The 25575-nt window shown below is 46.3% G+C and overlaps 1 protein-coding gene across 2 annotated transcripts; it reads right to left on the minus strand.

Annotated features, from left to right (window-relative positions):
- Window positions 1-25548, minus strand: TRAIP (TRAF interacting protein). Of its 2 annotated transcripts, XM_012771320.2 has the most exons (15): window positions 25361-25548; window positions 16420-16477; window positions 15804-15887; window positions 13640-13679; window positions 12945-13072; window positions 11638-11732; window positions 11015-11128; window positions 10194-10281; window positions 9496-9585; window positions 8958-9046; window positions 3315-3470; window positions 1432-1480; window positions 1007-1156; window positions 846-896; window positions 1-617 (listed from the first exon to the last, which is right to left on the minus strand). In XM_012771320.2, the coding sequence occupies exons 1-15, from the start codon at window positions 25456-25458 to the stop codon at window positions 498-500; spliced, it is 1410 nt and encodes a 469-aa protein (XP_012626774.1). In that variant the 5' UTR covers window positions 25459-25548; the 3' UTR covers window positions 1-497. The 2 variants fall into 2 exon arrangements, with proteins under 2 accessions (XP_012626774.1, XP_075863952.1); XM_076007837.1 differs by lacking the exon at window positions 16420-16477 and having other exon boundaries at window positions 25361-25441.
- Between the last annotated feature and the right edge of the window lie 27 nt (window positions 25549-25575).

Consider the following 25575-nt stretch of genomic DNA (forward strand, 5'->3'; position numbering starts at 1 on the left):
AGAAATTCTATTTTTTTTTATTTTACATGAAAATTTTCCCCCAATCCCTTCTGCACCACCATCCCCCAGTTCCCAACCTGCTTGGCCCTGCCATACCTAGCTGCAAGTCAGAGGCAGGCAGACACTAAAGCTGAGGCTGCTTGAGAAGCCTCAAGCACTTTGGTCCAGAGAGATAGTTAACAAGTGACCCTGGTCTCCGAACCAGGAGCCCAGCCACACCTGATCATGACTATAAACAGGAGCCTGGAACCAGGAGCAGGCCCTACTGTTAGGAATGATGGGATGGCCATATCAGCCACCAAAAGTAGGTCTGGTATGGCAGAGGTGGGGACAGGGTGAGGACAGGAAAAGCAGTCTCTGGGCATCACTCTCACCCTCACCTGCTTGTTTGCCCTTGCTCCTATGACTGGTCCTGGAGGACTAGCTATCCCCTAAAAATGCCCTGCCTGGCCAGTCCTTGGTTTGTGTCTGGTCACTGCTCAGACTCACTGTTCTCGCTACCACAGGAAGGTGTCCAGCTTGGCTTGAGAGGGAGAATGTAGTGTCTTCACTCCTACTCTCTGCTTAGCCTTGGCCTTGGGCTTAATGGGCAGTGGGCGGATCATGGCTGTGTCAGTCTGGAGGAGATGTCAAGGAAGAGGCTTGGAGAAGGGACTGGAATGTAGGGAAGGAAAGGCTTACAGCTGGGCCAAGTAGGGGTAGGCAGCCCTGCTACACTGAGCAAGGCCTGGCTCTGCACATCTGAGGCTGCTGGCACTGGCAGGCTGAGGTCTAGGGGTACAGGTGAGGCAATGGTATGGGCTCCACAGCTCAGCTCAGCCTCAAGTACCACAGAAAAAGGATACAGGCTGGATGAATTTTGTCCGGCCTCCAAGCCCATCGAAGCCTGTCCTTACCTAGGGCAGAAGGAAGAGATGAGTGGGCTAGGCTGATGGGCTAGAGGGATGGCTACCCAGCTCCACCTCTGAGAGGGGTGGCACTTGCCACTGTGGGAAGCTATACTCACCACATCTTTGCTGCGACAGGACTCTGCTCTGGTCCTCTTGTGCTGTTTCTGGCCCAGTATGGCATTCCGGATGAAAACGGGGAAGGCACCAACCAGTTCCTCATCTGGCTCTCCTGCACAGCGCTGGCCACCCAGTGAGAGCTGGGACTCCTACAAGTGAGATCCCAGAGCCAGATTTGATGAGCCAAATAACAGCAAAGGAGGAAGGGTAGTGGTGGTGGGACAAGATCAGAATCTCTGATGCCTCACTAGGAGGCAGGAAAGATAATGAATGGAGTCCCAAGGGTGGCCCCAAGGTATCTCAGTTCTGGGCCAAGAGTGAGAGGGCTCTGGCAAGACCCTGACCTCCCAAAAGTCCATCTTCAAGCCTAGTTCTGGCAAGGGTTAGATGGTGACTACCTGAGCTTCTTTTGGGACGTCCTTACCTGTTTGGAACATTTGGGTATCTTCTTGGGGATGTTCTGGACAGGAGAGCTACAAGAATGAAACATGAGGACAAGGAGTAGGTAAGCAAGATGTGAGGAGTAGGTGAGCCATCTCAGCATACAACCCTTGGGGAGTCCATGTGGCATGGCTGCTGATACGGCTATATTCTAGGCAGGCACTTTAGTGATCCCCACCCAAAGTTCAGTTCTGTGAACAGCCAGACAGCCACAGACAGCAGGGTGGTGGAGACAGGGAAGATTGGACCATGTCCAAATCTTGTGGTTTCCACTCAGGGCCAAATTCCAATGCTATTCAAGTCCTTGGGCACCTCACCATGTCCCAGGCTCTACATGAGGCTGGGGAGCCCAACAGATTCACCGCCCACAGCAAGAAAACTAGTCATGCCTTGCTGGAAGCAGAGGCATCTAATGAGCTCAGGCCTAGTCCTATCTGCCCAGAGAGAGGGCACTACTTCCACAAGACCCTCAGTAAATTAGCCTCTCAGTAAGGTAGTCCGAAAAGTACTCTCAGAACACAGGGCCAGGCCATCTTCCTAGAGAATCGTGCAGGTAGAGTCTAGGACAGAATAGAGCATGGCTCTATGCCCTGGCCTCCCACTCCCAGCCCCAGAGCTGGACATTGTGTTTCCATCCAGTTCCTGGGGAACCTAGCAGCTGGATATCCTCTCCTGGTATTTTCCCAAGTGGGTGGGAGGATGGTGATCTAGGGCTGACTCTGAGGCTCCCCAAGCCATGAGGACAAGAGTGGGATCATGGCCTACTGACTCTGAACTTCTCTGCTCCTACACCACATATGGCCTACACAGAGAGGCCATATGGTGACCATGGAAAGACTCTCCATTTGCTGCGAGTCTGGCTCTGGGGAGGATGAACTGAGTTAGGGGCATCTTGGGCTCCCTCGCTCTCCCAGTAGGCCCTCAAGATGAGGGAAGTATCTCTAAAAGGCCTAGGATCCTGAAAACCCCAGGTGCCCATCTTCAACCTATACAGGTGAAGAGGCAAGATGAAGAAGCCAGAGTCTGGAACAGGCACTGATAGGCTCCCTGACTACAGTCCACAGGCCCTAGGTTTGTTTCTCATTGCTACTAGGCCTGGCCGTGTACTGCACGGGTTTGGGAGGTTTGGGAGGGTGGATAGCCCAGCTGGCTCGTTCTCTTGCCCTCTTCCAACTCCACTGTCTAATATCTCAATTTCTTTCTCTCCTATCCAAAGTCTTTAATTAGGAGGAAACCTGCTCAGCTGCTGACCTCCCTTACCTGAGTAGCATATACCTACATGTACAAATGAGTGTAGTCCTTGTCTCCACAGTGAATTAACTTGGCAGGCCTGGCCAAGGAGACAGTTTCCCTTTTCCAAGTTCTACTGTACCTCTAGTGCAAGTCCCACCTGCTCCACTGTAACTCTGGATAGCACCTCAGGCCTACCCCTCTTGGCTACCCCCTTGAGTGGTAGAGCCCTGGGCTCCATGGTTTCAGATGATCCTACCACAAGCATGGGCCTCAGGGGCACAGAATGGATGAGAAAGTTCAGAGTCCCCAGAGTAGGACTATGTTAGGCAGGCATTCAAGGTATTAAGAACAGCCTCCTCAACATCACCAGTCCAAACCTCTGCATTCTCTCTAACTCACATTCTAACACCTTTGCCTTGAAGGGTAATGGTGAGGATTAATGAGACAACAGAAGGGTTTCACACAGACTAAGTGCTCTGGAGAGGGAAGAGGTGGCTGGAACCAAAGTCACAGCCAAGCCTAGGCAGCCCTCACTGCCCCATCAGCCACTCAGAGCTTTTAGTGCAGGGCCTACAGAACTGTCTTAGCCATCCCCCCACCAGGTCATGGACAGTGCTATGGACTACCACTCACTGTGACCTCTCCAGGTAGAGCTTCTTGGAGTGGCCATGCTGGGAACTGGAGGGCCGGGCAGGTGGGGTATCCACATCAAAGGTAGCACTGAGATCAATCTCATCACTGAAGGATGGTGGGCGGAGCTTCGGGTTCAGCATCTCCATAGGGGCTGGGCTGAAGGTAGAGATGGCCTGGTTACTTGGGACCACAGTTGCTGGCCAGAACGATGATAGCCCCTCAAGCATCAGAGATAGCTCAGCTCCCGTGGTCTGTAGCCCACTCCGGACTGAGGGCCACTCACTGAGAAAGCCCTAATCCCTACAGAATAAATCATTTGGCTCAGTCCTTCACACAGTCATGGGACCAGTGAAAGTCTAGAAGACAAGGAACGAAGCAAGTGAAAACCCAGACAAAAACCAAATGTACAAACAAAAGACTGCTGCCTTTGACCATGTAGCCTCATTTCTCAGAATCCAGTGCAAGGAGCCAGTCAGAGATGACACTACAGGCTGATGTAGAGGGAAGTTCTCTGTCCGTCCCCCTGTGATGTTGCTACTTATCACAGAAAATAGTACCATATTAGAAACCATCAAAATAACTCCCCTAGGAGGCTAGCACTTCCATAAATTGAATATGATTTAGGCATTAGTATTTCTGGAGAGCAAATATAGTTCTAGACCAGCCTGGGCAAAATAGCAAAACCCGTATCTACGAAAAAACGAAAAATAAAAACAGGAGACAGATCAGAAGGGAGCTACCTGCACTGATCTGGGTGGGTAAGCAACCCAGAAAGCCTGGACTATTTCTGCCTTTCCCTGGCCAGGCCCCTGGAAGCTCTACTTTCTTACTCGCTTGCAAGTAGAAATGAAGGCTGCCCAAATACACCTCAAACCAACTCCACGTTGGTTGTTTTTCTTCCCCCTCTGGGAACCACAGCAAAAAGCAGCAGCCAAGGATTACTTATGCCAACTTTTTTGCAGTATCCATTTACTAGCAAGTCCAGACTCAGGTTAAGAAACATTAGGATCTCGGTTTGACTCTATATCAAATAAAAAAAAAAGAAACAAACAAACAAAAAGAAACATTAGGAACTCAAGAGGCAGGCAGGGTCTAGCTGAGTATACCCAATTTACCCTCCAGGTAGCTCAAGGAAGGACTTCTTACTACCATACCCTCTGGCCTTGCCCAGTACTGCCCAAGAACATGCTTAGCTTTGGCTCCAGCCAAAGCCAGTCTTCTTCACTCACATCTCTTGGCCATCCACAACACTAAACTCAAGACTTAAGAGGTTCTCACAGTGCCTCCCTCAGCCCTCACACACACATCTGATTCATATGGACACATTTCTTGTTCTCTCCAACTGTTCCCAGTATCATCTTCTTCCTTTGTGAGCTTGAAGCCTGTTTCCCTTCTTGCCAGGGGTCCACTTTCTTTCCTTCCCACTTTCTGTCTGTCCTACAAGGAAGAACCCAGGGCTCAGTGACCTCTCTTTTACTGGTTGAGAGGCTAGATAGCAGCCCTCCTGAGTGATACTATCACCCTTGGGACACCTACCTATGGCCAATTTACAAGGATCATGCCAGAGGTCTCAGGAAGTAGGGCAAGGCACTCAAAGTTCTCCTTACTAAAACAGAGGAAAGGCCCTGGGCAGACTCATTACCTGTGTGGCAGGGGCTCAATCAATGTCTTCTCTTTTTATTTTTTCATATATGTGGGTTTCGCTATTTTGTCCAAGTTGGTCTAGAACTCCTGGCCTCAAGTGATCCTCCTACCTCAGCCTACCAAAGTGCTGATTACAGCTGTGAACCACCATGCCCAGCCAGCATCTCCTCTATGAACTCGCGGATCCCTGGTAGCCTTATCCTAAGCAATGGCCTCCCCAACTCCCTCTAGGCCAGAGGCCAGGGGCCCTTGGAGCCCAAGTGAAAGGACTTCCTACCATTCCCTCTATAGTTGGGGTGGTGGCTAAGTCCTCCCTAAAATGACAGGTGTGAAAGGTAATACTATTGTAACAAAATGGAAAGGGTAATAACCAACATTGGTACCCAGAGATTTCCACAAAATTCTGGGAGAGCATGACTAGGGGACAGGAGACTGAAACAGCAGCCAGAACCCACAAGGAGGGAGCTGCAAATGCAAGGAAGGACCTTACAGAAGCATTAAGCAGCCCTGAAAACTAAGGTACAGATAGCAATCTTCAGTCATATCCTAGGAAAAGGTTTTATACTCCCTGCCTTGAGGCAGCTAGGGTTCTAAAGGTACTCAGCTCAATCATGTCTCCCAATCAGGCTGCTACCCTGAGCTAAGAAATGGAGGAGATTTTCCCAAAGACAATAAGCAAACCATGTACAGTGACCTAGGACAGTCAATATTGGACCTGACAGTAAAGCCTTCTGCATTCTCAGTTCAGATAAGACCTTCCAGCATGATGCCAGCTCACTGCACACTTCCTGCAAACCCTGCCCACATAGGTTGCATTCCCAAGCAGCAAAGGACCACCAGACATGGGAAGGGAGCCCAAGAGAAAGGCCCTGATGTACAAATATTGACTCCGAGATAAGCAGAAATGTGAGACCTTAAAACAAGAATGGCATGTTTTACAAAACAAGCAAGAAAGAGCAAGAAAGAACACGTCCAAATTTAAAATATGATTACTGATTCAGTCTTAAAAAGGAAAGAAATTCTGACACATGCTACAACACAGATGAACCTTAAAAGCATTATGCTAAGTGAAATAAGCCAGTTACAAAAGGACAGATATTATATGGTTCCACTATTATGAGACTCCTAGAGTAGTCAAGGTTATAGAGACAAAAAGTAGATGGTAGTTGTAGGGACTGGGGAGAGAGGAGAATGGGGAGCTATTGTTTAACGGGTAAAGTTTGGTTTTAGAAGATAAAAAGTCCTAGAGATGGATAGAGGTGATGGTTGTACAGCAATGTGAATGTACTTAATGCCAGAATTGTACTTGAAAATTGTTATGATGGTGAATTTTATGTTATGTATATTTTACCACAATAAAAAATACTGGTGAAGGCTGGGAGCAGTGGCTCATACCTGTAATCCTAGCACTCTAGGAGGCCGAGGCAGGAGAATCACTTGAGGTCAGGAGTTTGAGACCGGCCTGAACAAGAGTGAGACCCCATCTTTACTCAAAATAGAAAACTTAGGCATATGTCCATAGTCCTAGCTACGTAGGAGGATGAGGCAAGATCGCCTGAATCCAGGAGTTTGAGGTTGCAGTGAGCTATGATGATGCCACTAAATTCTACCTGGGGCGACAGAGTGATATCTGTCTCATTAAAAAAAAGAAGAAGAAGAAAGAAAGAAATACTGCTGAAGTAAAAAGTTAAGAGATTTCTTGATTTTTTTTTTTCTGAGACAGGGTCTTGCTCTATCACCTGAGCTAGAGTGCAGTGCCATGATCATAGCTCACTGCAACCTCAAACTCCTGGCTCAAGCAATCCTACTGTCTCAGCTTCCTGAGTAACTGGGAACACAGGCATGCACCACCACGCCCAGCTAATTTTTTCTATTTTTAGTAGAGACTGGGTCTTGCTCTTACTCAGACTAGTTATTTCTATTTTCTTTTGCTCGGCTAGAGTGCTGTGGCATCAGCCTAGCTCACAGCAACCTCAAACTCCTAGGCTCAAGCAATCCTTCTGCCTCAGCCTCCCAAGTGGCTAGGACTACAGGCAGGCATGTGCCACCATGCCCAGATCATTTTTGCTATGTATTTTTTAGTTGGTCAATTAATTTCTATTTATAGTAGAGATGGGGTCTCACTCTTGCTCAGGCAGGTTTTGAACTTCTGACCTTGAGCGATCCTCCCGCCTCGGTCTCCCAGAGTGCTAGGATTACAGGCGTGAGCCACCGCACCCAGCTGTAGTTAAATTTCTTAATTTAAAAATTTCTTAAAAGTTCCTCCTGGATGCCAGGAGGAATTACATGAATTTCTGTGAAGTGATCTATATCCATCTCCAACACATTCCAAGGAGTTATATTTTAAAAATTAGGGAATGACCAAAATATCAAGAAATACCTAAAGTTACCCCCGCCCCCCAAATTATTTCAACACTGTGGTCTTATAGGGTTTTCCTTTGTAGTGAAATAGAAGTCTAAGAGGGTAGACATCAAGCTGGTGATTTGGTGCTCCCTGGGCTGGAGTACAGGTTCGAGGAATCATCAGTGGGTGATGGGACAAAAATCAGAGGCATGTGCTCATCCTACCAGAGTGATATTCCTCAGGCATCCCCAATAGTTTCCACTGTCCTGGGGATAAAATCTGTACTACAGGCTTGGCCTACACAATCCTGCAGAAGTTTGGCCCACCTGCCGCCAGCCCCTCCTCCAAGGATACGCAGCTCAGTCAGGCCTCAGGGACTTTATACTTGCCATCCTCTCTACCTGGACTGCTCTTCCTTCAGATCTGAATGTTGGTTGAAGGAATGTGCCCCAAAATTGCAATATATCAGGAAAACAAGACTTCTTTCAGACCTATGCAGCAACATATCAGCTGTCATGGAAGAAAGTTAGAGGCAGGGTCTTTCAGGTCATTTGTAGTTTTAAGGGCCTTGCCATCAGGGTACAAAGAAGACATAGCAAAGCTGCCACTGAGGAGTCAATTTTTTTTGTTTGTTCATTATATTAATAATTTAAAGAGGCTTATTCTGAGATCAGTGTGTGTGACCAACAGCGGGAAGCAAATGTTTTCAAGAGGTTCTGAGAAAATGTGCTTGCAGCCCTGAATTTAGAACAGACTGTGCCTAGTTAAAAGGGCTGGCTGTGTGTGGTGGCTCATGCCTGTGATCTCAGCACTTTGAGAGGCTGAGGCAGGAGGATTGCTTGAGGCCAGGAGTCTGAGACCAGCCTGAGCAACATAACAAGATGCCAACTTTACAAAAAAATTAAAAATTAGCTGGGCATGGTGGCATGGGCCTGTAATACTAGCTACTCAGGAGGCTGAGGTGGGCGGATTGTTTGAGTCCAGGAGTTTAGGCTGCAGTGAGATGTGATTGGGCCAAAGCACCCTACTCTGGGCAACAGAGCGAGAACCTGTCTCTTAAAAAAGAAAAAGATCAAAAAAGAAAAGCCTGGGTCATTGACAAGAGTTGTGTGTTTTCTGCCTGGGTCCTTGCCAGGGTCCCTTGCAGGCAGGAGTTAGCCTTGAGGATGCTCTCATCTAGTCTGTTTCTGTGAAACATGCAGGAGCAGAAATGGATGCCCACTCCTACCAGTACACCAATCCCTCTTCCTCTTGGCTCCTTCTGCTGGCAGCTTTAAAGTACACATTTCTGGGACCAAGGGTATTATTATTAGTATTTTACAGTGGTTTCATATTTGTTTCAGAATTTGGGGCAGACAGACCCATGTGGTGAGCCACTCCATAAAGAGGATGCCCCAAGATAGGTAGTGTTCCTGCCCCATTCTCAGATTGCCCTTAGGTCCTTTCTGGCCTTCTCTGGCCTCTCCTTGTCAGAGCCCAGAATTTGCCTCAAAGCTGCTTTCCAACTAAACCTTGGCTGGCTCCCAGGGCAGGAGGTCCACAGACTTCAAGTCCACCAAGGCCCCCAACTCCACTAAAGCCAGGAGGAGTAAAGACCCTTCCAAGGGAGCTCTCCCAGCTTGTGACCACTGCACCATGCCAGAGTGTCAACAAACCTCTCTAAAACCAGACGGTTGACAGTCTCACTGGTCACCGGTGGCAGGATCAAGGTTTCCTGCAACATTTTTAGCTTCTTTTTCAGGCTCTTGGGGAAAGAAAGAGAAGAGTGTAAGAGAAAGGCTGAGGCATCGAGTCCAGAGATAATGTGGAGGACATGAACAGCATGCATGAAAGGCAGTTCCATTGGGAACAGAACAAGGCCTGAAACCCCAATATCAGGCTCAGAAGGCCAAGCCCACCAGGCTTTAGAACCTCTCTCTGGTAGAGCTCCTCCTCTGGTAACTAAGCACCTCAAGGATGCAGGTACAGACAGACTGTGAGGAAGACACATGGTGTTGTCTGCTTTCTGCCGAGGAGGCCCAGGCTCTAGACCAGACAAGGGCCAAAGGGCATACATACCCTGATGCAGGAGAATGTAAGGAGCCCAGAACCACCAGCACTAACTGGTGCACAGCCTCTGCGCGGAGACAGCCCGCCCCTGCTCAGAGAGCATACAAACCCTTCATTCCCAATCTGGCCAAGGATGTCCCTCACCGTGATTTCCTTGTCAGCACTCTGTAAGTCCTTCAGGGCCGACCTCAGCTCTAACTTGGCCTGATCCAATTCAGAGTAGACTGTCTGCAACTGCAAGAAAGTGTAGGGAGTAAAGGAAAAGCCAAGTGGTGACCACATACCCTGTCTCCACCTGGCTACCCAGTGCATGGTCCAGGTAGCCTAGGGTCCATAAGAGACTGGGGGTATAGGAAGAGATCTCAACTCTCTGAGGATAGGCTTCAGTCTGGCAAAGTGCATCTGCATCTGGAGCTACCCAGGAACAAATGCTGCTTCCTACACCCTGCAGCCCATGGATGCACCATGCAGAAGTAAAACAGCTGTGCTGACCAAATTAAGTTCTAGGAGCTCTCCTACTCTGGGCCTAGTACAAAAACAGGCCTTTGAAGCTGTCACATTCAGGGCCTGTGCTCTCTATCCTGCTCAGGAGCCAGGAAGAGCAGAGGGGATCATGAGTATGCATGTGTTGCAGGGAATACCTCCATGATCTGCTACCTCAAGTGGACAAGCCACATAGACAATACCCAGTAACGACCAGTAACCAGTCTCTGTAAGTCATCCAACAGCCTCATGGAGTCAGCTGTGCCACAAGGTCCCATGGCCTTGCTCAGGAGACTTGAGTGAGCATCCGGAAAAGTGAGCCACCTCTCCCTTCACCCTTTTGCTCCCCACTAAGTTACCTTACTTCTGGAGGAAAACAAGTCCTTCTTCAGTTTGTCAGCCAGCTCCCCTGAGGCCTTCCGTGCCTCTTTCAGATTCTCATACTCTCTGCAAAGTGGCCATTAAAAGAGATGCCAGAACAGAATACCCTGTAGGTCAGACTGAGCCATAGCACCAACCTAACACAAAGCACCACCCAAACCCTCAGCTCATTCTCATTCCTACTTTGATATCTGAGCCCAACAGGGGCCAGGTGGTGCTGTAGAAGGGACTGCACAGAATGCATAGAGGTGACTTTGTTCCCTGCCTGTCCTACAGGCACTGGTAACTTAAGAGGGTGTGTAGGAAGCTCCAGCCTCACTAGGGGGCCCCCTATACCATCTGGTCCTACATGAGGTATCTTGGACCCTCTGGGCCAGTCAGCCAAGTAGTCCCCCTTTCTGCCAACCTCACCCCCACCATAGAGAAGAATGCAAGCAAAGTTTGATTCAAGCCAGGCAGGGTCAATAATAGTGCTGATACCATGATGGGGCTTATAGCTCAGAGGGCTGTATCAACTCCCTTAGAAACAACACTTAAAATCCACACTCAATTCTCTTAATAACCCTATGAGGCACATCTATTTCTATCTCCACTCAGGAAGCTGAGGGTTAGAGAGGCCAAGAAACTGGCCCCAGGCCATACAGCTGATGAGAGGTAGAGTCACGGTTCAAACTGCAGCAGCATAGCTCCAGAGCTTGCCCCTTAAGTCCATCTGCTTTACAAGAGATGGGCAGCAGTGGCATGGCTAGGACCCCATGGCCTAGCTCCTGGGCTTGTTGAGAGGGGCCAGAGTACATACTTCTTGAGGGACACGCAGTACACAGCCAGCTGTTCCACCGCTGACTGTCCCACACCCATGTTTCGGATCATCTCCTCCACCTCAGGCCGCTGGCTCTGGAGTAGGAGCTCAATCCTGAAAAACACACCAGCCCACAGCATTTGAAATCTGGAGGCTGATGGGTAGGCACCCAGTACAGTTCTGCCTGCTTGTGCTGTTGTTGCTATGGTAACAGCCTCAGCTGCTAAGATGTTTTAGCAGGTGGGTGTGCCCAAGGAAAAGCCCCATAGCAAAGCTAAGCACAGCTCCAGGGATGCTGTGAAGAAGAGGTGCTGACAGAGGGCCTCAAGGTCAAGGATTTCCCAGAGAGAGAATCCTGGAAGCAAAGACCTGCCAGGTCATCTGGCTACACACAACAGATAGGGAGGACTATAGCAAGCCCCCCCATAGAAAATGGGAGTCCATAGAAGCTAAGCAAGGAGACTTGTGCCCATCCATACCTGGCTGGCGTGAGTCCTCCATGGCTTACAGAGATTTAAACCACATAGGCTATCCAACCCCACTCCCTGCTGCAGTCTTAAGAGCTCTACCACCTGGGGGCCCTGGGTACAAAGACGCAGTGCAGGACTTAGCTCTAAACTCACTGCTCCATGGTCTTCATCTTGTTCCTGAGTCGGCGAGCCTCCTCCCGGGCTTGTTTGGTCTCATCCTGCTGCTGCTCCAAGTACTTCATCTGCTTCTGAAGAACAAATACACACATACCGGGAGCCATAGCTAAAGTCAGTGGGAAAACTTCACTCTATAACTGTCTGTACCTTATCTTTTGAAAATGCTGATAACCATGTGTTCCCAAACCCCAGGAAGTAAGGTTCCTAGACCCCATTCTGGCTTGTACTTTTTCTGCTAAGAGGCTCTAGGCCAGCTGCTTGCTCACCTCCCTGCCTGCTTCCTCCTGAGATATGTCTTACCATAGGCACAGCCCACTGCCAGCATCTATAGGCTTGTTGTAAGCTGCCAAAGTCCAGTGATCTGGGCCTCGTGGTACATGTTGTGCAGGTAGCTAAAGAAGTCCAGAGCACAAACCCAGGCTTCATCATCCACCATCCAGACCCATGAACAGTTACCAAGATAGGAGAACTGAGCCAGGGGCAGCTGGCCAGGCTGCCCTCAGCAAAAGACCACTCCATCTCTGACCTGAAAATGTCATCAGAGACTCCTGTTCTGAAGCCAGGTGCTAGTTTGCTCCCTCCCACTAGTTAGGCCATGTGATGTGGCCCAGCCCCCAAGCAGGAACAGAGACAATGAATATCCTGGGGCCTGTCTGTTCACAAGGATGGCTCCCTTTCCCTTTCAAACAGCATCCAGCAAGCACTGCTCCTGCCTACAAGGCCAGAATATCAATCATGGGTTCAGATCAATCGCCTCATGCCCCTTGGAGAGCAAGAGGCTCACCAACTCAGGCTGATACAAAATTCATCTGGGTCTAGGGCTGTTTGCACTGCAGGCTTTGATCTGCCCGGTCAGCTCAGCACAGCTGACTTCAAAGGCCCTTGCTCTACCCTGGGATGCTGTTTGATCTGGCTCCAGAGAGCAGCCCAGCCAAGGACTGGAGTGCTAATGGAAGGTTCTTCAAGCTGGCCTCATCAGTAGAGTATGAACCACTTTTGGAAACATGGCCCAGCCTTACTGAGGTCTTAGTTGAGCATCCCCTCTGTGAAGTGCTGGAAAGGCCTTGTCTCTCCAAACTACCAAGCACAAAATCCACAAACACACAGGTTGGATGGGTAGAGTGTGGAAGGACTTGGGGAAGAAGTAATCTGCCTCCATTTCACAACTGCACAAACCAAGGCATTGACTGAGGCAGAACCAGAAGATAAGCCCAGAATGGTGAGCCCAGGACTAGAGCTATATCTCCCCCACAATTCTATACCCACAAGACCAGAGGACCCACTTTGAGTGTGGAGCACAGCATCTCAGCCTTGCCTAAGGCTTGCTGCAGAGATTCCACAGTGGCGTTGCGTTCTTCCATTGTGTCCCGCAGAGTGTCGATGATGGCCTGGCTGTCCCTTTTCTCCTTCTCTGGAACAGGGGTGAAGGGTGGGGGAGAGAGAGGTCTATCCATCTATCAACATGAGAACCTGGTCCCTTGGGTACTAGCACCTCATCCTGAGCCAGGTAATAAGAAACAAGGCTTAGGCCATGCACCAAACCAGCGAAGCTAAGCCAGAGCCTTCATTCAGGTACAAACCCTATTTTTGCTGCTTGAACTACTTGGGAAAAGATTTTACTGTTTCCTCCTCCCATGGGTCTAGTTAGTTCATCATCTCAGAACTCAAGTAGGTTCTAGACAAAGTCAGCAGCTGAGCCCTCTCCTGAAGATACTCTGTCCCATTAGGTGGCCCAGCCTGGGTTCTGGGCAAGAAGCTAAAGACAGAGAGAAGAGGCTCACTTGTTTTAGGTGGACAGCTTCAGTCACCTCCCTTTCCTTTCTTTTTCTGCCAGTCACAAGAGCTGGCATGACTCTTGGACATAAAAAGCAGGGAGAGCTCTTGGCTCTGCCAAAAATTTAGAGGCCATCCTCCTAGTGCTCTTCCCTCTAGTATCTAAGTTAGGGGCTTCCCAGGGTCCCTTGTCTTGCTAACTTACCTTTCTGGGAAAGCTGGGCTCTGATATTGTCCAGTTCATTCTGTAAGGCAATAACCACAATAAGCAGCAGGAAAGTATCATAGCTGATCTCCACATGGCCTCCCATAAGGCTGAGGGGAGCCCCAGGATTGGATAATGAGGCCTATAGGTCCAGGGAAGTATGGATCCTGCTGTACCTCAAGGCCAAGCTAAGTCAACAATGAAGAGATAAGCATTACTTTATATGCATTTATTTTATGTGGCTTTTTGAAAAGTAGGTAAGATGGAGGGAAAAAAAAAATCATCTCAGGAGCAAGACCCCAGGACAGGGATAGGGACAGAATAGTGGCAAGGGAAGTAAAGGGGAGACCATGTGATCAGTTTCAACAGCAGAGGCTCCCATCACTTCCTTGGCCTCATTCTCTATGCTGGCCTCATTCTCTATGGGCATTGGCTACTCTTACCAGGAACAAAGAATAGGAATGGCCAAGGACCTTGGCCCACCACTCCTTCTCTCCACCCTGAATCCTGCCTGCTTCACAGTCTACCTCCTTTCCAAGCTCTAAGCTGGCTCTGTATCTGTACCAGAAACCTTCCAGCCCCAGAATCCAATAGAGGTAGGTAAACCAGGACAGCTCTGTAGTCCTGGATGAAACCTCGCATGGGCTAGGCTCTTAACCAGACTGTTGTGAGGGTAAAGAGAGCCTCTCAAAGCCCTTGTGTATGTTCCAGAGCCACTGAGAGTCAGTCAGTGGTGATTCAGTCAGTCACAGAATCATTGAGAGGCTGGGGCCGAACTGAACCCAGCTCCCGTTCAAGAGCCTAGAGAACTCAATCAACATCCCTATGGGCAAAAGAGGTTTCTACTCCATAACCAGGAAAACAAAGGTTTTGCAGAACTAAAACACTTGACCAAAGGTCCACAGTGGTATCTGGATGGAATCCAAGCAAACCTTACTCTAGATCTCCCTTCTAAGGTGAACACATGACTCAGAATTTCACAGGTGACCCAGCAGGTGGCCCCTGCTATCAAACTGTAACCAGGACTCTGGAGGCAGGAGCTTCTGGTGGCGTGGCTGGTTAGTGTAGGCTGAATAGCTGGGAATGGAAGTGGTGGGTAAGGAAGGGCATGCAAGGGCTGCCTGAGAACAGACACCAGCCAAGGCTGCTACATCACTACCCATAGTCCCCTGGTTCCTTTCACACCCAGCAGGGGCTTCCAAGCCCTTGCTCCAAACTACTCAAGATGTTGCTTTCCTGTCTCACATATCTGGCTTTGAAAGACAGAAAAAAGAGGAAAGCAACAAAGGAAGCTGCCTTTGTTGCTTTCATCACAGGGAGGACACCTCTTAAAACTGAGAGCAGTTACCATGACGATGAACATGCCAGCTCTAAGCACAAAAGCTCCTTGTTCTTGAAGCACTGAGGTTCCAAGGACGTCATGACACCCTAGGCCCAGGGCCAAATGAACTCTGATCTGACAGATGCCCAGCAAATTAACTCTCAGAGTCCAGGGATCATTTGTGAACCCCAATCCAACTTCTTCAAGAGCTTTCTGCCAATCCAGCCTCCTCATGCACAAAAAAAAGCTAAATTTTAGATTTGGAGGGGAAGCAGTAGAAGTATAAGAGGGAACTTACCCACTCTCCCCTGCAATGTGGGTTTCCACGTGGGCTGCAAATCTTTATTCCAGAGGCTCTGCCCTCTATTCCTGGTCTGGGGAAGGCCCAGGCATCTGACTTTATACCAAGCTCCTCATGCAATTTTGAGGCATAGCCAGGTTAGGGAACAGTGGGTCCACAAATCTTCCCTGGTTGGGGAGTGAGAGAGTTTTCTCATCTGTCACTAACTGTCCCAGCAGCAATGTGGAATAGGCAGGATGGCTGTAGGTCCTTCAAAAGGTGAGGGGATCTCTGGAGAGGCACTCTGCACTTTGGTCGGAATTGCCTTGAAATCTCAAGGGGAGGGCTCACTGTCAAGCAGCCCCCTTTCTCCCTTACAGTATTTCTCTGCTGACTGTGTCTCATCACTTGTCTTCTGCTCTGCTTACCGCTGCCTTGAAATCTCTACCAAGTCTCCCTTCCAAACCCCCATCTCCACATTCTAAGCACCCTGCTTGTATAGGAGTAGAAAGTAAACTCCCAGAGGACTTGGGTTTAAGTAGAATCAGATAAATTCTGGGTACCTTTAAGAATTCTGCATCCAAGACATTCTCCTCCTCCTGGGCAAGGTCAAAGAAAAGCTTATTGATGATGGTTCTTTTGCCAACCTGGATGGGAGAACAAGATAAAGTATGACTGTGGAGCTGGGTCACAGGCAAGGAGGACAGGGTTGTACATGGGTCAGACTGCTTGCCTGACATCCATGCAAGGCCTGTTTTCAGGCCTAACCTTTCAAAGCACATCTTTTGGAGTCAGATGACCTCTTCACCCCTGTAAGTACCCTAAGCTGGGGCTTCTGGTTTGGTGGTTGCTAAAGTTGAGTTACTGTAGACCCATGTGGTGAGTGTTCAAAAGACACCCAACCCTAGGCGCTGGGGCACTGAGGAAAAGGCAGTAAGGGAGGCTAAATCCACCCAAGTAAAAACTAGCCTAGGCAACACGTCCATCTTCCAGCTCTCCCTGGGTACAAGTAGGCCTCCCAAGTAACTCAAGGGCACAAGTGAGGCCTAACTGGCCTCAAATCAGGAGGGTCCAAAAAGGTCAGAGATATATCTAAACTTCAGAGGTCTTTCCACATTCCTACTCCCTGGTAAAGAAAAGATGTCTTCAGCTGAGGTAGTCCCAGCCCAGCACCCTCACCTGGATTCGGCACTGTGGGCAGGTCCGACTTGGTGCTGTCTCGAACCACTGAATTAGGCTGGAATGAAAAGCAGGACAACAGACTAATGAGCCCTAGCTTGGTTGGGAGACACAGGCCAGGCAGCCACTCTGACCACAACAGGGTCTGTCTTGCTCTTCCTTGATCTAATGCCTTCCTGCACAGGAGGGCAGAACCACAGGCAGTTAGAGTACTTCCTACAAGGCCTGACTGGTACTCAGCACTCGGACCAGCTGGCCATGTTTTGGCCCTGTTGGCTTAGCCAGAAGCTGTTCTTCTGGCAACCTTTTGGGCTTTGACAGAGGGGAGGAGAGTGACAGTCAAAGCCCAGGGTCCCTCAGAGATGGGGAGTCTGATAATATTCCCACTTTAAGCTGGAACCTTAAAGGTTATACTTTCAAGGTAAGAGGCAACTAGAAATAAAAGAAAGTAGCGGTAAAGGCAAAACATAGCCCAGCTTTGCATCATCTGGGTGGTCCAGCAAAGTTCAAGCCTTAAACTTTAATTAAGGCAGTCTCCTACTAGTGGACTCCCCCAATCCCATGGACCAGGGAGTAACAAAGTCCTCTCTGGAAGATGATACCATTATGTTAGGCCTCAGATATTCCTATAAATAATTTTTTAAATGCCATGTATAATATATAATCAAGGCTAACCAGGCACAATGGGATACTACACAGCAAGGAGAATGAATGAGCCTACAACTAAGAACAATATTATGGATGAATCACAAAAACATAACATTGAGGAAGAGAAGCCAGACACAAAAAATAAATTTTGGCCAGGCACAGTGGCTCACGCCTATAATCTTAGCACTCTGGGAGGCTGAAGTAGGTGGACTGCTTGAGCTCAGGAGTTTGAGACCAATCTGAACAAGAGCGAGACCCCCATCTCTACCAAAATCAGAAAAAATTTAGCCAGGCAACTAAAAATGGAAACAAAAAATTAGCCAGGCATGGTAGTGCACGCCTGTAGTCCCAGCTACTTGGAAGGCTGACGCCAGATGATCACTTGAGCCCAGGAGTTTGAGATTGCTGTGAGCTAGGCTGACGCCACAACACTCTAGCCTGGGCGACAGAGTGAGAATCTGTCTCAAAAAAAAAAAAAAAAAAAAGTAAATTTTGTATGATTTACATAAAGTAAAAACATAGGCAAAAATTTGTCTATGCTCTCAAAGTCAATATAGTGGTTATCTTTATGTGGGGAAGGAGAGCAAGTTGGTAGGGGTGGTTGGAAGAACATATAAGGTTTCTTGAGCTGATAATATTCTATTCTTGATCTGAATTCTGGCTGCATGGGTATGGTCAGTTTGTGAAAATTCTACATGCTATATACTTATTATAGGTATACTTTTCTGTAACTATCTTATACTTCAATTTAAAAAAATTTTAAAAGTAAGCAGACACAAAAGGAAGAAAGCACTATGATCACACCACCCAAAAGAACATGTCCACAAAGACTTCAAGTATTAGAATTGTCAGACAGATCAAACATATTATCCTAAAGAAATAAAAATCAAGCTTGAAAATATCAGTAGAGAATTAGAAACTAAAAGATGACATAGCAGAATTTAGAAAGAACCAAGCAGTAATCCTAAAGCTGGCCAAAATTATGAAGTCAGTGAATGAGTGTAAGAGCAGTTTAAACACAGGTGAAGAATTAGTAAACTTAAAGGTAGGTCAGAGGAAACACTGAGAATTAAAAAGATGGGAAAATATAGAAAGGATGATAGGACACACAGAAGATACTCTGGGGTCTAGCACACATATATTAGTAATTGCAAGTTCCAGAAAGACAAATGTAGGTAGAATAATGCCACTACATTATTACACTATATTACAACAACAAAAATCCATGTACTAATCCCTAACACCTGTGATTATTTTATGGCATGAGGAATTTTGCAATTGTGATTAAGTTAAGAATATTGAGATAGGGAGATTATCACAAGGATCCTCATAAGAGTGAGACAGGCCAGGCATAGTGGCTCATGCCTGTAATCCCAGCAGTTTTGGAGACCAAGGCAGGAGGATCACGAGCCCACGAGTTCAAAACCAGCCTGGGAAACATAGTGAGACCTCTGTCTCTGAAAAAACATTTAAAAATTAGCTGGGTATGGGGGCACACACCTATAGTTCTAGTACTTGAGAGGCTGAGGTGAGAGGATCACTTGACCCCAGGAGTTTGAGGCTGCAGTGAGCTATGATCACATACTGTACTCCAGCCTAGGTGACAGAGCAAGACCCTGCCCTTTTATGGTGGGGTGGGAAGGCTAGGGGTGGTGGCCCACACCTATAATCCCAGAACTTTAGGAGGCCAAGATGGGAGGATCACTTGAGGCCAGGAGTTCAAGACCAGCCTGGGCAACATGGCAAGACCTGTCTCTACAAAAAACAAGAAAAATTAGCAAGGCATTGTGGTGCCAGTAGTAGTCCCAGCTACTCAGGAAGCTGACACAGGAGGAGCACGTCAGGAGTTTGAGCCTAAGAGTTCTAGGCTGCAGTGAGCTGTGATTGGGCAACAGTACACCAACCTGGGCATCAGAGAGAGAGAGAGAGACTGTCTCTTAAAAAAAATAATCATAGAAGGAGAACTGGAAAATTCACAAATATATGGAAATTAATCAACATACTCTTAAACAACCAATGGGTCAAAGATGAATGTGAAATTAGAAAATACCTTGAGACTAATGAAAATGAACACCTAACATACCAAAACTTATAAAATATAGCAAAAGCAGTACTAAGAAATTGCTAGTTATAAATGCATACATTAAAAAAGAAGACATGCATTAGAAAATAACAAGTACTGGTGAGAATGTGGAAAAACTGGAATTCTCATATATTGCTGGTGGGAATGTAAAATGGACAGCCACTGAGGAAAACAGTATGCCAACTCCTCAAAAAATTAAACATAGAAGTAACATATGATCTACCAGTTCCACTTCTAGATATATACCCAAAACAATTCAAAGCAGGGACTCAAACAGATTATTTGTATACCAATGCTCACAGCAGCAGTATTCACAATAGCCAAAAGGTAAAAACAACCTAAATGTCCACCAATGAATGAATGGATAAACAAAATGTGGTGTATATATATACAATGGAATATTATTCAACCTTAAAAAGAAATGAAATTCTGACACATGCTACAACCAATAAGGATGAAAATTAAGCTAAATGAAATAAGCTAGTCACAAAAGGACAAATACTGTGTGATTCTACTTAGAGTAGTCAAATTCATAAAGACAGAAAGTAGAATGGTGGTTGCTAGGGGTTTAGGATAGTGAACAACTGATAGTTACTGTTTTATGGGCACAGAGTTTCAGTTTGGGAAGATGAAAATGTTTTAAAACTAGTGGTGATAGTGGCACAATAATGTGAATGTATTTAATGCCCCTGAATTGTATATCCAAAATTATTAAAACTGTAATTTTTATGGTGTTTATTTTAGCACAATTTTAAATAACACAGTGAGAAACCACATCATATCCACTAGGATGGCAATTATCAAAAAGATGGAAAAATGACAAGCGTTGTCAAGAATATGGGAAAATTGGAACCCTCATGTATTTCAGTGGGAATTTAAAATGGTGCAGTTGCTGTGGAAAACAATATGACAGGGCCTCAAAAAGTCAAATACAGAATCATGTTTCGGGAATTCCACTCCTAGGTACATATCCAAAAGAACTGAATGCAGGGACTCAAACAGATACCTGTATACTAATGTCTCACCAATGTTCATAGCAGCATTATTCACAGTAGACCCAAGGTCTATCAACAAATGAGAAGAAAAACAAAATGTATCTCCATACATAAAATTAAATATTAGCCATAAGAAGGAAAGAAATTCTGACCTATGCTATAACATGGATGAACCTTGAAAACATTACACTAAGTGAAATAAGACTCAAAAAGACAAATACTGTATGATTCCACTTATATGAGGTACTCTGATAAGAAAATTTATAGAAACAGAAGGTAAAATAGAGGTTCCCAGGAGCTGGGGAGAGAGGGAAATTGAGAATGATTGTTGGCCGGGCACGGTGGCTCACGCCTATAATCCTAGCACTCTGGGAGGCCAAGGCGGGCGGATTGCTCATGGTCAGGAGTTCGAAACCAGCCTGAGCAAGAGTGAGACCCCGTGTCTACTATAAATAGAAAGAAAATTAATTGGCCAACTAATATATATAGAAAAAAAATTAGCCGGGCATAGTGGCGCATGCCTGTAGTCCCAGCTACTTGGGAGGCTGAGGCAGCAGGATTGCTTGAACCCAGGAGTTTGAGGTTGCTGTGAGCCAGGCTGACGCCGCGGCACTCACTATAGCCTGGGCAACAAAGTGAGACTCTGTCTCAAAAAAAAAAAAAAAAGAGAATAATTGTTTAATGGGTACAGTGTTTCTGTTTGGGATGATGGAAAAATTTTAAAAATAGATAGTGCTGATGGTTACACACATTGTAAATGTACTTAGTGCCACTGAATTCTACACTTAAAAATGGTTAAAATGGTAACTTTTATATTATGTGCATTTTACTACAATAAGAAAAAAAGGTGTGGGTGGACAATATAGGCCATTCTGAGTAGTAAAAAGGTGATGAATCATAACCCAAGGAATAAAATAAACATCTATGAATCCATACTGATTTAAATAAATGACTGAATAAATAAACAAATGGAGAAGGGACAATTCATCCTCACACAATTCCAAATAATGTATCTATTAACCCCTTCAGAAGGTAGAGCTTAAGTCCTTTCTACTTGAGTGTGAACTAGACTTAGTAACTTGGTTCCAAAGAACAGAATATTGAAAGAGAAAAACAACTTTATAGTGGAAAAATCTGGCAGATACCACCTTAACCAAATGATTAGGTTAATATTTCCAGTCATGTTATTGATGTCATATACCTCCATAAGATGCAATGAGAAGAGCACCTCATGTCTGGGATATTCTTCCCTAAAACTATAACCCCAGTCTAAACATGAGAAAACATAAGACAAACCCAAATGGAGGGATATTTTACAAAATACCTGATCAATATTCTTCAAAAGTATCAAGGCCATAAAAAAACAAAACAAAACAAACAAACAAGGAAAGACACTGAATGTCACAGACCAGGGGAGACTAAGAAGACATGATGACTAAATGTGTGGTGGTAACCTGGATTGGATCCTGGAATAGAAAAAAAGGACATTAATGGAAAAACAGGGGAAATCCAAATAAACTCTAGTTTAGTTAATAGCATCGTACTAATGTTAAGTCCTTAGTTTTGACAAAGGTACCATGATTATGTAAGATGTTAACATTGGAAAAGCTGTGTGAAGGATATATAATAACTCTCTGTACCATCTTTGCAACTTGGCTGTGAATCAAAAATTATTCCAAACAAAAAATTTATTTAAAAATACAATGATGGGGGCCAGGCACGGTGGCTCACGCCTGTAATCCTAGCACTCTGGGAAGCCAAGGCAGGAGTATTGTTTGAGCTCAGGAGTTCGAGACCAGTGTGAGCAAGAGACCCCATCTCTACCAAAAATAGAAAAAATTAGTCAGGCATGGTGGCGCATGCCTGTACTCGGGAGGCTGAGGCAGAAGGATTGCTTGAGCCCAGGAGTTTGAGGTTGCTGTGAGCTAGGCCGACGTCACGGCACTCTAGCCTGGGAAGCAGAGAGAGACTCTGTCTCAAAAAAGAAAAAAAAAAAAAAAAAGCCTAGACTTCTCCACTAAGCAATTCAGTCGCATAACAAAAAACCACTTGTACCCCCAAATCTATTTAAATTTTAAAATATATATATTTACGGGTGGAAAAAAATATATATATATATATTTATGGGAAAAAAAATCCTAAATGTGTTTACCATAAAAAAATTAAGTATTCAATAATAATAACATAGAAGTGGGGAAAGGGTGTTAGTATTTTAAGCTTTTTGAGTTGTCCGGGAAAATGAGAAAAATGTTGATTAACCTTAAATTTGGTAATTTAAGGATACATATTTTAGTTTCTAGGATAACCACTGAAAGAATGGAAATGGGGTACATAACTTCTAAACTAACTGAGGCAAAAATGGAATATTTAACCAGTCCTAACAAAAGCAAGAAAAGAGAGAATAAGAAATAATATCTCGGCCGGGCGGGGTGGCTCATCCCTGTAATCCTAGCACTCTGGGAGGCCGAGGCGGGCAGATTGCTCAAGGTCAGGAGTTCAAAACCAGCCTGAGCGAGACCCCATCTCTACCATAAAAATAGAAAGAAATTAATTGGCCAACTAATATATATAATATAAAAATCAGCCGGGCATGGTGGCTCGTGCCTGTAGTCCCAGCTACTCGGGAGGCTGAGGCAGGAGGATCGCTTGAGCCCAGGAGGTTGAGGTTGCTGTGAGCTAGGCTAACGCCACGGCATTCATTCTAGCCTGGGCAACAAAGTGAGACTCTGTCTCAGAAAAAAAAAAAAAAGAAAGAAAGAAATATATGTAAAACATAAGTACACAGAACAGTTTAAAGTAAAAGAATATTAGAAAAATAACATGCAAACAGAAAATATAGTACTCTTAAAGGTGAGCTTGATTCCTAGCCTAACAGAATAATGATGCTCCCTCTGCATGAGGCTCAGTCTATCAGCAACACCTGTCTAAACAAAGCTTTACAAGTAAGGGGCACCCAGCAGCTATCAGGGCTGTGCCTGGCTCTTTGCTTCCTGGGATCTTTTGCCCCACAAGCCCCCTCTGACTATTATCACCCACAACTCCTTACTATGGGTCATTTTGCCTTATCTCTTTTTGCTGGGAGCTCCAAACCAGCCTGTTCACAGCTGCTAGGGGAATATTTCCTCACTAACTGTACACTCAACAATATGGTCCTTGCCGGGTGTGGTGGCTCATGCCTGTAATCCTAGCACTCTGGGAGGCCGAGGCGGGCGGATTGCTCAAGGTCAAGAGTTCGAAACCAGCCTGAGCAAGAGTGAGACACCGTCTCTACTATAAATAGAAAGAAATTAATTGGCCAACTAATATATATAGAAAAAATTAGCTGGGCATGGTGGCGCATGCCTGTAGTCCCAGCTATTCGGGAGGCTTAGGCAGCAGGATTGTTTGAGCCCAGGAGTTTGAGGTTGCTGTGAGCTAGGCTGACGCCATGGCACTCACTCTAGCCTGGGCGACAAAGCAAGACTCTGTCTCAAAAACAAAACAAAACAAAACAAAACAAAACAATATGGTCCTACACTGTCAGCAAGAACCCTGGATGCAGGAGCACCTCCTTGCCCTTCAATGTTAAGCTGGGTTTGTTGGCACAGAGAACACACTTGGGTGTCTGGCCAATGAGATGATTCTGGATAGAACCATTCCAAACCATCAAGCAAAGCACAACAAACACTCTCCCATAGACGAAAGCCTACCAGGTTTCTATCTCCAATAAATAAAAGGGCTCGTTAATGTGGTGAAAGCTCACCCCAAGTGGGCTAATAGTTTTGAAGTCACATCTTTTTTTTTATTTTTATTTTTTTGAAGTCACATCTTTTTTTTTGAGACAGAGTCTCACTTTGTTGCCCAGGCTAGAGTGAGTGCTGTGGCGTCAGCCTAGCTCACAGCAACCTCAAACTCCTAGGCTCAAGTGATCCTCCTGCCTCAGGCTCCTGAGTAGCTGGGACTACAGGCATGCGCCACCATGCCTGGCTAACTTTTTCTATATATATGTTAGTTGGCCAATTAATTTCTTTCTATTTATAGTAGAGACGGGGTCTCGCTCTTGCTCAGGCTGGTTTGGAACTCCTGACCTCGAGCAATCCACCCGCCTCGGCCTCCCAGAGAGCTAGGATTACAAGCATGAGCCACCAGGCCCGGCCTAGTCACATCTTTTTGAATAGATGATCAAGGAAGCATCTTTGCTATTTTCATTGGACCACCCCTTGTCTCCTGGGCTCAGCTGAGATATCACCTCTGCCAGAAAGCTTGGCCTAACCCAATGCTGCCCAGGTGAAGAAGCTCCCCTGGTGTTGGGAAATAGAGTTAAGAGACATGGAAAGTTTTAGGAGTTTTGCAGGACCTTTGCCTTGAAGGATTCTGTGGGCATATTAGTTCACAGACTAGCAGCTACTTAGCAACAAGGGAAACCTTTTTGACGATCAGGGGCAACTGCAAGCCAACGCCTGGAGCTTGTGCAAGGCAGAGCTCAGCATGGGGCTCAAGGTTAAGAGATCTGATCAAGGGATGTCAGCTCAGCAGACAACCTGCAGCTGGAACTATCAAAAACTTCAAGGCTATTCCTGCTTCACTCCTGGCCACATGTCTCACTGTATAGAGAAATAGATTAGAGAAGTATGCAGGCTCAGTGTTCTTGTTTAATGTGTTACTGCTTAATTAACAATTTTATCTTTAACTTATATACTCAGCCAAGTCTATTCTTAACTTAGGGCTTAAGAAGTTTATCTTACAAAAATTTTGTAACTGTTTACTCTCATAGATAGAATTAGGTAACGGTTTCTTGAAACCTAAACAAATAATCTGTACACATAATTCCATGACCAAGAATAACTGCTTGCTGTACCAATAAATACTGTGGGACTAAAAAAAAAAAAAAAAAAAATACTGTAGGACTTCACTCAGTGCCTCCTGGCTCATTGGAATGCTGGACTTCCCCATCACTTTATTTATTTATTTTTTTCTCTCAGGTCTTAGGTTCTTTCCCCATCACTTTAAACTACACTTTGTCTCTATCTCTATCATTTCTAAATCTCTTGCGAAGATCCTGCCTAGAACCCGTTTTGTTGGGAGAGTAGCTAACTCCCGGCACCGTGAGGTTCCGTCTAAGGAGGTTCTCATCACCTGTCTGGGTTCCAGCGACCGATCGCCTGGAGGCCCAACACCCCACATCCCCGAAGTAGTACTGGGGCGAGCGCCGGGTACCGACACCGCGTTCACTCACCACTGCTGGTGGAAAGTGTGGCCGCAGTGGATGGCGGCCACGTCGCGGGAGTGGTCGAAGAAGTCGGAGCAGATAGTGCACAACGCACGGATAGGCATGATGGCTGGGCTCCCGGAACCCAGGTAGCCAAGGAAACTGCGACAGGTCCAACTCTCGCTTCAAATTTGGCCCCACTGCTCGACTTCCGGGAAAGAACCGGAAATGACCTCATCAAA

This window comes from Microcebus murinus, chromosome 1 (genome assembly GCF_040939455.1).
Source record: "Microcebus murinus isolate Inina chromosome 1, M.murinus_Inina_mat1.0, whole genome shotgun sequence".
Lineage (NCBI taxonomy): Eukaryota > Metazoa > Chordata > Mammalia > Primates > Cheirogaleidae > Microcebus > Microcebus murinus.